The sequence below is a fragment of the Scyliorhinus torazame genome, chromosome 6 (genome assembly GCF_047496885.1).
Source record: "Scyliorhinus torazame isolate Kashiwa2021f chromosome 6, sScyTor2.1, whole genome shotgun sequence".
NCBI lineage: Eukaryota > Metazoa > Chordata > Chondrichthyes > Carcharhiniformes > Scyliorhinidae > Scyliorhinus > Scyliorhinus torazame.
This window is the reverse complement of record NC_092712.1, coordinates 169026497-169038803: the sequence shown is the minus strand read 5'-3', so window position 1 is coordinate 169038803 and position 12307 is coordinate 169026497. Positions and strand designations below refer to the sequence as shown.

Sequence of the window (12307 nt, the reverse complement as noted above, 5' to 3'; positions counted from 1 at the left end):
CCACACCCTGGCACAGCAGGGGACGACATGCTGGAGCTGGAGGAGGAGGAGGAACATGCGGCCTCATCTAAGGGGAGAGGACAAGGAGGAGCCAGACCAGGAGGGTTTGGAGGATGGGCACGTGGAGGACCCCTGGGAGCAGGCAGAGGGTGGAGAACAGACGGACGCAGCGAGGGCCCGGCAAGCCTGGAGGACCAGAGAGGCCCTCATCCTCACCCACTTCTCATAGGAGGTGGCTTCGTCCGTCATCTCACCCCGTCCCTCCTTCCCAAACATCCTCTCCCCTCCCTCCCCCACCCGATCCGCCACTCCCTCCCTCCCCCCCACAACCATTCCTATTCCCTGCCCTCACCCTCCACCGCCCCCATCAGCCCCCCCCCGTTCCACCCTATCAGGGTCGCAATAACATCACAGGGTGATAGACCATTGCCGGCACTGCCAGCGGGCCAATATAGTGCCGAAGGGTGATGATAACCTGCTGTGAGCTGAGTTCTGGTGCTCTTCACTCGATGCCATAATCTGACTCCTGCCTGTCTGCTGACAGCACACTCACACCCATCGCCTGCATGTGGTATGTCGCCAGGCGGCGGGGGGGGTGGGGGGCAGATCTAGGACTACCGTGCCGCGGGGATGGGGCCAGGTGCATGCAGAGGGCATCTGGGGGAGGGGGTTACAGGCCGGCCCGCCGTGCAGAATAACGTGACAGAGGCTGTGCATGTCTCAAATGTAACATGCATTAATGGTGTACATTGGTGACCCTAACTGTCCGAGCTACCAATGATGTTACCCCAACTCCCTCCCTCCCAGTGCCCTCTCAGTGATCCTCTATCTGCTTAGCCCTCCGTGCTCTGTCACTATGTCCACAGGATTCATGTCAGAGGTGGAGGGCCTTTGAGCCCCTGGCAGGTGCCCTCTGGAGGGCCTAGAGCTGGAGGCGCCCCTGCCGACTTGCTGATGGCACGTGCCTCGCTATGTCACCCTGTTCCGTCCACTGACCCTGAGATGCGCCGCTGTCATGAGGGGTGGGACTCGGGAAAGGTGGTGACTGCCGTAGTCACCCAGTAGGGAGACTCCGGGTTGACCTCCAGTGGCTCTCTCTCCTCCCGGATGGTGCCCTTCGGGCCCAGAGGGTCATCTTGAGATGGAGGGCCAGCTGGAGTGATCTGGAGGTTTCAACACCCTCAGCGATGCCCTGACATGACCGGGTCATGCTCTGCAGTGCCTCACCAATGTCCACCTGCGTCTGAGACACGTTCCTCAGCAACCGGGCCATGCTGTCAAGGCCCACAGCCATGGCCCACACAGACTGAGCAATGGCATGGACACCACCACTCATGGCCCGGTGGAGGTCGTGAGCTTCTTACGGTACCTCCAAATCATGGGGAGGTTTGTGCTGTGGCCTGGTTGCGTGCTGTCTGGGTTTGCTCTGCGGGATCGGTTTAAGGTCCCGAGTTAGAACAAAGAACAAAGAACAATACAGCACAGGAACTGGCCCTTCGGCCCTCCAAGCCAGCACCGACCATGGTATCTTCCTAAACTAAAACCGTATGCAATTATGGAGTCTGTATCCTTCCATTCCCACCCTATTCATATATTTGTCTAGATGCCCCTTAAATGCTGTTATTGTACCTGCTCCCACCACCTCCCCAGGCAGCGCGTTCCATATATTTACCCCCCTCTGTGTAAAAAAACAAAACCAGTGAGAACAGACTGAGTTTAACTAACCTCTCCTCATAGATAATGCTCTTCATACCAGGCAACATTCTAGTAAACCACTTCTGTACCCTCCCCAAAGCATCCACATTCTTCTGTTAGTGTGGCGACTAGAATTGTACACAATATTCCAAATGAGCCCTAACTAAGGTCCTGTACAGCTGCAACATGACTTGCCAATTTTTATATTCAATGCCCCGACCGATGAAGGCCAGCAAGCCATATGCCTTCTTGACCACCTTATCCACATTGGACCAGTGGGGAGCTGCCGGGCGTGGTCCAGGCGAACCAGCTGATGGGCCAGTCACTTCTGATATAAAGCTCATGGGGCATCGTTATCGGCCCTAATTGGCGTTAGATACCGGTGGCGGTCTCGCCAGGTCAGCCATTGGGAAGCACCCAACTACCACACTTATAATCCTTTCCCACTGTCTCGCCCACTGTCACTAGTTGGAGACTGCAGAGAACTAGGTTGTATAACCATAAAATTACAATTCAGGGTTGATGGCAGGATAATCTTCTTTACAGAAAGGAAGTCTGGAACTCTCTCCCTCAACATGCTATTGAGGTGAGGTTAATCAAACATTTTAAAAGTGCGATTGATAGTTTTTTGTTAGGCAAAGGTATTAATGGTTATGAAATCAAAATAGGTCGATCAAGTTAAGATACTGGGCAGCCATGATCTAACTGAATTGTGAACAGGCTCAGGGGGCTGAATGGCATTCTCCTCTCCCTATGTTCCTTTGTGCTTATACTCTTACATCTGACTGATATAAATTAGAGGTCATCAGTATAATATTGTCACGAAAAAATCAAATGGCAAATACATTAAAAAAACGTTGTTACTTAGGGAGTTTTCAGAATATGGAATATGTTACAATAAATGGAATATACTATAAATGTAATTCCTTATTTTTTCATCACAGGGAGTACTTAAGGTGAATAGTATAGATGCCTTTAAGGGGAAGCTAGATAACCATGTGAGAGAGTTGGAAATATAATGTGCTGATGAGCAGATGAGGAAGGATGCAAAGAGAGGCGCATAAATGCAGTCTCGGACTGGTTGGACCAAAAGGCCTGTTTATGTGCAGGATAGTCTAAGTAATTCTATGGATGTTTCTTTGCAATAGATTAAAAATTGGATGAAATTCTATAATGGATGGGCGTTCTGATCAGATATTACTGCCCATGCAGCCAAACCAAAAATCTACCCCATTGTTGAGACGATGATAACATATCGTAATAATCTTCTCTGAATACAAAGTTTCTTCTGTTGGTAAAAATGTGTTTGACAAATTTCTTTTGTAAGTTGTAGAACATGCGTTTGAAATAATTTAGGGAAAACCCCAGACAAATAACTCATTTATTTCTTGAAATTTTATCTATGAATTTCTCTGATATATTTCAATCCTTGAAAAATAAGACTAACTGAATGAAATGTCTTTTTGTCCTTAGGGTGAAAAAGGCTCACAAGGAAGTACTGGTCCCTCTGGTTCTGCTGGAATTGGAGAACCTGGATTCCCTGTAGGAAATTTTAAATTACTTTTTAAAACATAAAAACATAGTGTAATTATTAAATCACTTTATATGTTACTCCAGAAACTCCAAAATACTGAAGCTTATTGTTGTGCTTTTTTGCATTTACACTTTAGCCTGTTAATGTTCAGCTTTTCTCATTTATCATTAATTTACAAACTGCGTGGAAATAATGAACTTTGAATCTGATAGCAGTTGAAAGATGGGCATGAGAAATACAAAACTGAGAATTTCAGATTTTAAGTGGAAGGTTCTCTCGCCTCCTTGCAGCATGTTTCTCGGTGACGGGAGGTGGCCTGTCATTGGCTGGCGACAGCACCTGCTGGTCCTGCTGCTGTCAAGGAGATTTCCCATTGAATTCACCCCGTGCTGCTGGGAAACCAGCGGTGGGGACGTGTAGTCAGCGGGGCCAGCTGGCAGATCTCATCCTAAATGTGCAAATATTTTATTTTCTGGAATAGAGATGTGCTGTTAAATTTACAGATTGGTTTCTGCAATGAAGACAAAGCTTCCAAGAGGTCACTCCAAAGTAGAACTGTAGATTTTGAGCTACACCTGTTAATTGTTGTACATCCTCTGAGGTTAACTTTAAGACCTACATTTAGTAATAACCGTATCTGAAACATCCTTGTTTTCAGGCAAGTACCCATGCGTTTCACTGATGCAGCCTTCTCCTTATCCTTCATTGGGAAGACGGCACATCCTCACCCACTTCTCTGTACCTTTTGAGATCACTTGCGCTCTGTGCATCAGCCAGTTCCACATCCTCAGTAACACTGTATCATTTCTGCTGCCTAGGTGTGAGGAAGCAAGTGTATGATGCCAAGCTAAAGCTATCTCTAGGGGCTGGTTTAGCTCACTGGGCTAAATTGCTGGCTTTTAAAGCAGACCAAGGCAGGCCAGCAGCACGGTTCAATTCCTGTACCAGCCTCCCCGAACAGGCGCCGGAATGTGGTGACTAGGGGCTTTTCAGTAACTTCATTGAAGCCTACTCGTGACAATAAGCGATTTTCATTTTCATTTTACAAAAGTGCATTGTGATGGGTTAATTGTGCAGTTATTGCTTTAAGGAGGCACAGAGTGTGTTGTGTAGAATGGACAGATAAGAAAAGGAAGGGAGTCTAGTGGGTTGCCTTGCCTGCGTGCCCTGGTGAGGTCGCTGAATTTTGTTCGACACCAAGTTGCAGTCCTATTGATGAAGGATGTGACACTCAATGTCAGTACCACCTCCTGCAAACAGTACACTGATATACTTCATATAAAATGAAAACAAAAAATGCTGGAGACAATAATGTATTTAGCTGACTTGCTGGTACTGTCATCATAAGGCCATAAGACATAGGAGCAGAAGTAGGCCATTCAACTCATGGAGCCTGCTCCACCATCCAATGGGATCATGACTGATCTGATGTGATAATCCACTTTCCCGCCTTATCCGCATAGCCCTTGATTCCCTTACTGATTAAAAATCTGTCTATCTCAGCCGTGAACATACTTAACGATCAAGCCTCTACAGCTCTCTACGGTAAAGAATTCCACAGATTCACTACCCTCTCAGAGAAGCAGTTTTTCTTCATCTCTGTCTTGAACTTACTCTGAGAATCTGGTCCGAGATTCAAAACAAGCCTCTCAGCATCTACCCTGTCAGGCCCCCTGAGAATCCTCTATGTCTTAATAAGGTCGCCTCTCATTCTTCTAAACTCCGATGAGTACAATTCCAACCTATTCAAACCCTCCTCATAAAAAAAATCCCTCCATACGCAGGACCAACCTAGTGAACCTTCTCTGGACTAAGTGTCATTGAACAGCGGTGGGGAACTTTAGGCAGAGCCGGCGGGACACTCCCAGAGAAACCCACCACAAATGAACTTAGAAATATTTTGGGAGAATCACACCCATATTGTGCAAAGAAACTGTCCTGAATACACGCTATGAATTCTTCTGCATGGTTACCTCTGCCAATTTGATCTTCCCAATCCGCTTGAAGATTAAAGTCACCCATGATTAATGCAGTGCCTTTTTTAACCTGGCCTCATTATCTCCTGATTTATTCTCCGTCCTATAATATAGCCACTATTTTGGGCCGACAGACGACTTCCACCAATTTCTTCTTCCCCTTATTGTTTCTTACCTGTGCATATTTGGGGCGCAATTTAGATCGTTTGGAGACTTGGGCGGAGAGATGTCAGATGGAGTTTAATCCGGACAAATGTGAGATAATGCATTTTGGAAGGTCTAATACAGGTAGGGAATATACAGTGAATGGTAGAACACTCAAGAGTATTGACAGTCAGAGAGATCTAGATACAGGTCCACAGGTCACTGAAAGGGGCAACACAGGTGGAGAAGGTAGTCAAGAAGGCATTCGGCATGCTTGTCTTCATTGGCCGGGGCATTGAGTATAAAAATTGGCAAGTCATGTTGCAGCTATATAGGACCTTAGTTAGGGCACACTTGGAGTTTAGTGTTCAATTCTGGTCACCACACTACCAGAAGGATGGGGAGGCTTTAGAGAGGGTGCAGAAGAGATTTACCAGGATGTTGCCTGGTCTGGAGGACATTAGCTATGAGGAGAGGTTGAATAAACTTGGTTTGTTCTCACTGGAATGAAGGAGGTTGAGTGATGACCTGATAGAGGTATACAAAATTATGAGGGGCATAGACAGAGTGAATAGGCAGAGACTTTTTCCCAGGGTAGAGGAGTCAATTACTAGAGGGCATATGTTTAAGGTGCGAGGGGAAAGGTTTAGAGGAGATGTACGAGGCAAGTTTTTTTACACAGAGGGTAGTGGGTGCCTGGAACTCGCTGGAGGTGGTGGAAGCAGGGACGATAGTGATGTTTAAGGGGCATCTTGACAAATGCATGAATAGGATGGGAATAGAGGGATATGGACCTCGGAAGTGTAGAAGATTTTAGTTTAGAAGGGCAGCATGGTCGGCACGGGCTTGGAGGGCCGAAGGGCCTGTATCAGTGCGGTACTTTTCTTTGTTCTTTGATTCTCCAACGCCAAAATTGGGAAGCGCGATTGGGCGGAGAATGGGTTCCAACGCCAAAATCGCAGCGGGCGCTAATTTGACATCACAATTTGAAAGCGGTGTAAATGCGTGTCATTAGCAGGCCCGACCCGGTATTCTCCGGGGCCTCCGCAATTGTCCTCCTCCGACGGACCGAGTTCCCGACGGCGTGGTTCACTTGTGCTTGTAAAAAATCAACGTCGTAGCTGATGAGGGAGAGAGAGAGGAGGTAGGACACAGACAGGAGCGACTATGGGCTGCCGAGCCGGACACTGACCAGACTGGCTGGGGTGGGTGGGGGGTGGGGGGGTGTTGCTGCCAGGGTTGGTGGACGGGGAGTAACGGGAGAACAGGCCAAGTGACCCCCCACGGGACTGGGCTGGTGTCCACCACCGTGTGGTGATATGCATGTGCACATCAATGTATATAGTTGTCTATCAATGTATATTGTTATCGGTACGACCTCCAACCAACAGGTGGCAATAGAGAACCATCATGTGACTTGAGAGATTCGGCAATTGGTAGTAAGACGTACAAGAGGATAGTCGCCCTATAAGTAGCTTTCCATGTATTCATCTTGTTAATAAATCATCTTCCTCGTCAAAGAACTAGATGTTCTCTGTACTATGGCCACAACACAGAAAATAACATCCCAGACCGCCATGACTACAGCCTGGAGGGTTGTCATCTTTCTGCGCAACCCGCTGACCACCCACCTTGTCCCCTGGTTGTGCAGAGTGACACTGGCCTTATGGGTGCCCTCAATCCCCCCCCACCCCACCCTCCGCCACCCCCCCCTTACCCGGCTGTCACCCGCCGGCGACCCACACTGCGCAACGCCCACAGTAACACCTACAGGGCCATGGATCAGGGGCCACGGAACGTACCCCTGGCAAGGGCAGTGCCAGCCGACGGTACCCCTGACATCAGGGACAGGCACCAGGATATTGGAATTCAACCAGCAATGGCGATTCCCGACATGTTCGAGCCGCGCAACCCCTCCCTCCCCTCCCCCCCCCCCCCCCCCCCTGGACTGGGGGGTTCGCTCCTGGATGACAGGGGATATCCACTGCCGTCATGGCTGATTACACCAATCTCAAGGCTAGAGACTAATGCGGGACCCGCTACAACGACGTCCATGCAGCGACCAGGAGCGTGATCGAACGGTGCTTTGGCCTCCTGAAGGTACGGTTCGGGTGCCTGGACCGCTGTGGAGGGGCCCTCCAGTATGACACTGAGGGGGTCATCCACATCATGGCGGCCTGCTGTGTCACACACAACATCGCGCAGCAGAGGGGCAACGTGTTGGAGGAGGAGGAGGAACACCAGGCCTCGTCCAACAAGGAGGATGCAGGATGTGGAGAGGATGGGCAGGACATGGGACCCAGGCAGACACGGGAGGCCACACGATGTGTGTGCCAGGGCAAACGCGCAAGGAACGCTCTGATCACTTCCAGGTAAACCAACTGGAGGGTTAGGCGGGGACAGAGACTGGCCAGGCTCACCGACACCACATCCCACCCCACACCCCCTCACTACCTCTTCCCCCACACCCGCACTCTCCGCCCGCAACCCCCTCCCCGCCTGCAAGCCCCTCTGTGATACATACCTGCCAGAATACGGGGTGTGGGCCCTGTGTTGGCAGTATAAGCGGATCTATTCCATGTGATGGAGGATGTGACAACCGGCTCTGCGATGAGCTCTGGTGCTCCATATCACTTACCAATGTGTGACCCTTGCCCACGATAGCACTTTCCACCTTCCACTTGGGTGATCACTGCAAGCGAGCTGGAAATTCCATCACATGGTTCCATAAAATCCCTGGGGTGAAGGTGGTGGGGATGGCTGGGGGTGGGGGGGGGACCGGACCACCCCAACGTCTGCCCATTAACTCTCCCCCCGCCAGCCAGCCCAAACCAGCCTAGCCCAGCCCACCCCTCACACCCATCTGACAGAGCAGCGAGACAGGTTATAACAGTGGTAACAGGTGTTTAATGGGAACAGATATTTACAGGTTTGTGGCCTAGCCCCTATAACTTAACTGTGCCCTGCACCCGTGCCAACTTAACTGGTGTCTAACTTTCTGGCTTTACGGGCCCTTACGCTACATCTAGGTGGTTCCCCAAATGGTACAGCAGGAGTGAAGGTGTGAGGCACGATCAATTGGACAAAGACGATAGTTGAATCCAACTGAGGCTTTATTGCTATCAGATGTGTGGCCTCCCACAGCAGCTGGCGAAATGGCTGCTGGCTGGAGGACACGCATATTTATACCCCGCCTCCTGGGCGGAGCCAGCAGGCAGGGACTACCGGCGAACTTGTAGTACAGGTCCTACCGTACATCATCTAATACAGGTGTAACAATGGTTTACCACATTCACCCCCTGTTAAAAATTGGGTCCGGCGGGGGTGGTGGATAACTATATACAACAATGAGTTAATATTTACAAAATTTGAGCAAACAAATGTCCTTTGATGTCCGGTGGACCGGTCAGAGGTTTAGCCGGTCCGGGGCCTTGATGTTCCTCTGGGAGCGACGCAGTGGTGTCAACGATGTTGGTGCTGCTTTGGTCAATGGTGACTCCGGGAGCGTGCCGACATCCTCTTCATCGTCAGGCGTGGGTGGGGGGACGATGGATGATCCTGGGGGAGGTACTGTTGGGAGCGACGGGGGAGGGGAGGGTGGCGCTGGGGGCGGAGGGGGTGTGGGGGTGGAACCTGCTGGTGCCAGGTCCCTGAGGGAGACAGTATTCTGGCGGCCGTTGGGGAACGCCACGTAGGCGTACTGGGGGTTTGCGTGGAGCAAATGCACCCTCTCCACCAACGGGTCCACCTTGTGGAGTCAGACGTGCTTACGGAGAAGCACGGTTCCCGGAGCTGCGAGCCAAGTCGGGAGCAACACCCCAGATGTGGACGTCCTGGGGAAGGCAAAAAGACGTTCATGGGGTGTATTGTTAGTGGCAGTGCAGAGTAATGAGCGAATGGAGTGGAGTGCATCAGAGAGGACCTCCTGCCAGCGGGAGGCTGGGAGGTTTCTGGACCGTAGGGCCAGCTGGACGGCCCTCCATACCGTCCCATTCTCCCTTTCTACCTGTCCATTTCCCCGGGGGTTGTAGCTGGTCGTTCTGCTGGAGGCGATACCCCTGCTGAGCAGGAACTGACGCAGCTCATCACTCATGAATGAGGATCCACTGTCACTGTGGATGTAGGCGGGGAAACCAAACAGAGTGAAGATTGTGTTGAGGGCTTTAATGTCCGGGCATGGGATGGCAAAGGGGAATCTGGAGTATTCGTCGATCACACTGAGAAAATATGTGTAATGGTTGGTGGAGGGGACGGGGCCTTTGAAGTCCACGCTGAGGCGTTCAAAGGGGCGGGAGGCCTTCACCAGGCGCGGCCGGTAGAAGTGCGGCTTGCACTCCGCACAGACCTAGCAGTCCCTGGTGATTGTACTTACTTCCTCGACGGAGTAGGGCAAATTTTGTGCCTTAATGAAGTGGTACAACCGAGTGACCCCTTGGTGACAAAGGCTGTCGTGCAGGGCCCGGAGTCGGTCTACCTGTGCGCTGGCACATGTACCTCGGGATAGGGCGTCTGGAGGTTCATTGAGTTTGCCAGTGCGATACTTAATCTCGTAATTATAGGTGGAGAGCTCGATTCTCCACCGCAAGATTTTATCATTTTTGATCTTGTCCCGCTGTGTGTTGTTGAACATGAAGACTACCGACCATTGGTCAGTGAGGAGAGTGAATCTCCTGCCAGCCAGGTAATGCCTCCAATGCCGCACAGCTTCAACGATGGCTTGGGCTTCTTTTTCGACAGAAGAGTGCCGAATTTCGGAGGCATGAAAGATGCGGGAAAAGAATGCCTGATTGAGGGGGCGGCAAGGGCGACGTCTGATGCGTCGCTTTCTACTTGGAAGGGCAGTGTCTCATCTACAGTGTGCATTGTGGCCTTGGCTATAACAGCTCTGATCCGGGCGAAGGCCTGTTGGCCCTCGGCCGTCAGGGGAAACTGGGTGGACTGTGTGAGTGGGCAGGCCTTGTCGCATAGTTTGGGACCCACTGTGCGTAGTACGAAAAGAACCTCAGGCAGCGTTTGAGGGCCTTGGGGCAGTGGGGGAGGGGGAGTTCCATGAGGGGGCGCATACGGTCGGGATCGGGCCCCAGAACTTCGTTCTGGACCACATAGCCAAGGATGGCTAAGCGGTTTGTGCTGAACACGCACTTCTCCTTGTTGTAAGTGAGGTTTAGGAGAGCAGCGGTGTGGAGAAATTTAGCAAGGTTGGCGTCGTGGTCCTGCACATCATGGCCGCAGATGGTGACGTTGTCTAGGTACGGAAAGGTGGCCCGCAACCCGTACCGGTCGACCATTTGGTCCATCTCCCTTTGGAAGACCGAGACCCTGTTTGTGACGCCGAAGGGGACCCTAAGGAAGTGGTATAGGCGGCCGTCTGCCTCGAAGGCGGTGTATGGACTGAAGTGTTGGGTACTCTGCTACACAGATGAACCAACACGGTTGTGAATGGTACAACGCAGTTTTATTTCAAACATCTATTTACATTAGTGAACTGTTGACTGAGGTTCGATCATGACCCTTGATTCTGTGGACCTATTCTTAATTCTGTCTTGTGGTGGCACTCAGCACATGGTGGATGTCTGAGTGACTGGCAATGAGCTCTGTGCCCTGAGCCGTCTCCTGCTCGAGTGCCCAGGAAGTGTTGTGTTCCCTGTTTTGTACTGTGTATGCTCTTGCCTGCAATTAGCTGTCGTGTTGCGTGTGTTGATTGGTCCATGGATCTGTCCATCAGTATGTATGTATGTATGTGCTATGATGTTTACCTGAATATCATGGCATGGACGGTCCGATTTACGGATGGGGAGCTGGTGGTAGGCGGATTTCAGGTCTACCGTTGAAAAGACCCGGTACTGCGCAATCTGGTTCACCATGTCAGATATGCGTGGGAGGGGGTACACGTCGAGCTGCGTGTACCGGTTGATGGTCTGGCTGTAGTCCACGACCATTCGGTGTTTCTCCCCCGTTTTAACTACTACCACTTGAGCGCTCCAGTGGCTGTTGCTGGCCTCGATGATGCCTTCCCGAAGCAGCCACTGGACTTCGGACCTGATAAAGGTCTTGTCCTGGGTGCTTTACCGTCTGCTCCTGGCGGCGACGGGTTTGCAATCTGGAGTTAGATTGGCAAAGAGGGAAGGTGGGTCGACCTTTAGGGTCACGAGGCCGCACGCAGTAAGGGGTGGTAAGGGCCCGCTGAATTTCAGAGTTAGACTCTGGAGGTTGCACTGGAAGTCCAGGCCGAGGATTAGTGCTGCGCAGAGGTTAGGGAGGACGTAGAGGCGGAAGCCGCTGAATTCTACGCCCTGGACCGTGAGCGTGACTGTACAGTACCCCCGGATCGCTACGCAATGGGATCCGGAGGCCAGGGAGATTTTTTGGTTGGCGGGGCGTATCGTGAGGGAGCAGTGCCTTACTGTATCCGGGTGTATGAAGCTTTCGGTGCTCCCGGAGTCCAGCAGGCAGACGGTTACATGTCCGTCGACTTTCACGCTGGTGGATGCGTTGGTCAGGTTATACGGACGAGGCTGGTCGATTGACATGGAGGCGAGTCTTGGTTGGTCGTTGGGTAATGGGGTGGCTGTTGAGCCCGGGTCCTGGAACGCTGGTGGTACCCATGTGCTGAGGGGTAGACAAGATGGCGGCGCCCGAAGATCTTGAGGGTTACAAAACGGCGGTGCCCATGGAACGCACGTTGCGGGGGTGGAACAAGATGGCGGCGCCCATGAAATGCACGTGTTGCGCGGAGGGGAAGATGGTGGCGCCCACTGGCCGCACATGGTCTGAGGGGGGGGATGGCGGCACCCATTGTCCGTGACCGAGGGGGATGGGGGCGATAGTGGCTACTGAGCGGGCCTGTCACACAGCGGCGAAGTGGCCCTTCTTCCCGCAAGCTTTACAAGGGGCAGCGCGGGCCGGGCAGCGTTGGCAGGGGTGCTTCTGTTGGCCGCAAAAATAGCATTGGGGGCCC

The 12307-nt window shown here is 51.7% G+C and overlaps 1 protein-coding gene across 1 annotated transcript in view; it reads left to right on the top strand.

The window, feature by feature from the left end:
• Nucleotides 1-12307, top strand: part of col28a1a (collagen, type XXVIII, alpha 1a) — a 321284-nt gene that overhangs the window by 116039 nt on the left and 192938 nt on the right. The window contains exon 13 of the mRNA XM_072509076.1: nucleotides 3169-3237. Within this exon, the coding sequence (XP_072365177.1) occupies nucleotides 3169-3237 (69 nt within the window). The remainder of the gene's footprint in view (nucleotides 1-3168; nucleotides 3238-12307) is intronic.